This window comes from Pygoscelis adeliae, unplaced genomic scaffold, assembly GCF_000699105.1.
Source record: "Pygoscelis adeliae isolate BGI_AS28 unplaced genomic scaffold, ASM69910v1 Scaffold60, whole genome shotgun sequence".
In the NCBI taxonomy this organism is placed as follows: domain Eukaryota; kingdom Metazoa; phylum Chordata; class Aves; order Sphenisciformes; family Spheniscidae; genus Pygoscelis; species Pygoscelis adeliae.
The window spans coordinates 1,517,139-1,519,240 of record NW_008823954.1 but is presented as its reverse complement, the minus strand read 5'-3'; the positions used below and the strand labels follow the sequence as shown (position 1 = coordinate 1,519,240).

At 41.8% G+C, this 2,102-nt stretch overlaps 1 protein-coding gene across 1 annotated transcript in view; it reads right to left on the bottom strand.

Annotated features, from left to right (window-relative positions):
* Nucleotides 1–2,102, bottom strand: part of XRCC6 (X-ray repair complementing defective repair in Chinese hamster cells 6) — a 13,031-nt gene that overhangs the window by 8,358 nt on the left and 2,571 nt on the right. The window contains exons 4-5 of the mRNA XM_009321975.1: nucleotides 1,548–1,802; nucleotides 503–686 (exon numbers count right to left, since the gene is read on the bottom strand). Of these exons, the coding sequence (XP_009320250.1) occupies nucleotides 503–686; nucleotides 1,548–1,802 (439 nt within the window). The remainder of the gene's footprint in view (nucleotides 1–502; nucleotides 687–1,547; nucleotides 1,803–2,102) is intronic.

Sequence of the window (2,102 nt, the reverse complement as noted above, 5' to 3'; positions counted from 1 at the left end):
AGAAATATCAAGGCTCTGTGAATCCACACCAAGTGCCTAGACAGACTGGCCACATATGACTATTTAATAATAGGCCAAAATACCTACCAGTCGCATCAAGATGGAATTTTTCTAAGTTAACACTAGTAAGAAAAGCCTAATTTCAATCAGATTTCACTATAAACTAACCATTTTACATGTTGCAGATTTTTGGTAAGTATTTTACTTGGCAATGATGTCATTTTTTGAAAAACGATCATTTCTGGCCAAGCTCAATACAGGAGATGTCACACACAGGAAAAAAAGGAAGCCTAGCTTCACTCTCTACTCTTCTCATCCACCAAGGACAAATATCCTTGGAAGCTATGGAAGAAACAGCAATCTTGGACCAAGGAATTAAGATTGAGGGATGTATGCATTGACGCCTTTATAGACCAATCATTCCAGAAGAGGAAGGTGAGATGCAGTCTAAAGATAACGTCAGGTGCCTCCACTGAATGAAATATCGTAACTAGGCACAAACCTGACTAAAGTCCGTTTCTTTGTCTCCTTTGCTCGTACTTTCTTCATGAGATCTTCCAGTTTCCTTGACTCCTCAGGTTGGATCCCAAGGTCCTCATCCTCTGCTATGTTTATGATATCCCTGTAGAACAAAGAGATATCGAACCCTCCAGGCTTCTTCAAGTGCATCAAGTCCAGGATGATACCTAGAAACAGAGTAAGAGATAGGAGGAGGATCACAGAAACTGCTTTTTTCTTACATCGGCATGTTTCTCAGCACTTTCAGATTTCTCTATCTGAACAAAGAATTTAAGCAAGAATAAGCTCCAAATTGTCATCTGCAGCAGATGTGGAAGTTTCTACGGAAAGAGGCAAAAGACATTCTTCAACTTCAGTCAAAACAACACAGCACAGGAAATGTTTCCTCCCTAATTAAGAATCTGGACAACGTTGTGTATGAAACAGCTCTGACAAGCTCCTATAAAACATAATCTTACCTCAGGCATAGAGGGAAGTAATGAGTTCGGAAATTCCCCTTTCCCAGTTATAAGGGCTAATGGATTAAGGAAGCCTCACAGCTTCTTGATCCAACACATCTGCTGAACTCCAGAAACACTGGTTATCTCAGCTGCATAATTGAACTAATGAAGCATTTGCTCTCTAGTCTCCGAGCTCAGGTTGCTGTTCTTCAGCTAATTCAAAATGGAGCCATTAAAGTAATTTTCCTTTTATGTTAACTTAGCGTTATTATTCCCTTCCTGGAAAATGGTGGAACGATGAAATAAAGTAGAGTTTGTTTTCCACAGCCCTCTCAAGTCCTGATTTATGCTATCAGAGTATAAAAAGAGATCCTAGAAAATAAGTGTTAGTTGTTGGATACCAGACTGGATAACAGATTTTCTAATTTAGATTAGATACCAAATTTCTAATTTAGAAAGCTTCAGAAAGATTCCCCACTTCTGGTGATTTTACATTCTTTTTCCATCACAAACTTGCAATGCAGTTAATATCTGCTGCAAGGATACATCACTTTTATTCTGCCTGAAATTAAAGGGGAAAATAATGACCTGTGTCTCTCAGATCACCAGCTCTGGTCCTGGCCAGCTTGGCTTTAGCGCTGTCATTGGCATGAGGGTCATCCTCGTTGGTGAAGAGCATGATCCTTTTGTGGCTCAGTCTGACTCGGACATCACTGAAGAGATTAGAGCAGGCCCAGAGTGCTTCGCCCAGTGAATAGTCAGCATTGTGGCCAAAGGTCTTACGGAAAAGTACTCGTCCTTCGTCTCCCCTGTATTGGTCCAGCTCTAGAACACGCTTTGCACCTAGGGGCGAGAACAGCATTCACATGCATTAGAAATACTGAAAGAAGTACCGCAAACTCTTCTAAACATGCACCAAGGGTCCCTTGCAGCTGATGTCTGAGTAATGTCCCCTAGCACCTCTGTGGCGGTGCCCTTCCAACACCTAGCTGAAAAAATTGTTCTGGACAGCCTAACATTTGCAATCTTGCAAGCCGGTTACCACTTGAAAGCACCTACTAGGGCCAAGAGGACACAAAGTGCCTTGGCACCTTCCTGCTGGGAGAGGGAAACGGGCAGGGATCAAAGTATCACAAATGCTCT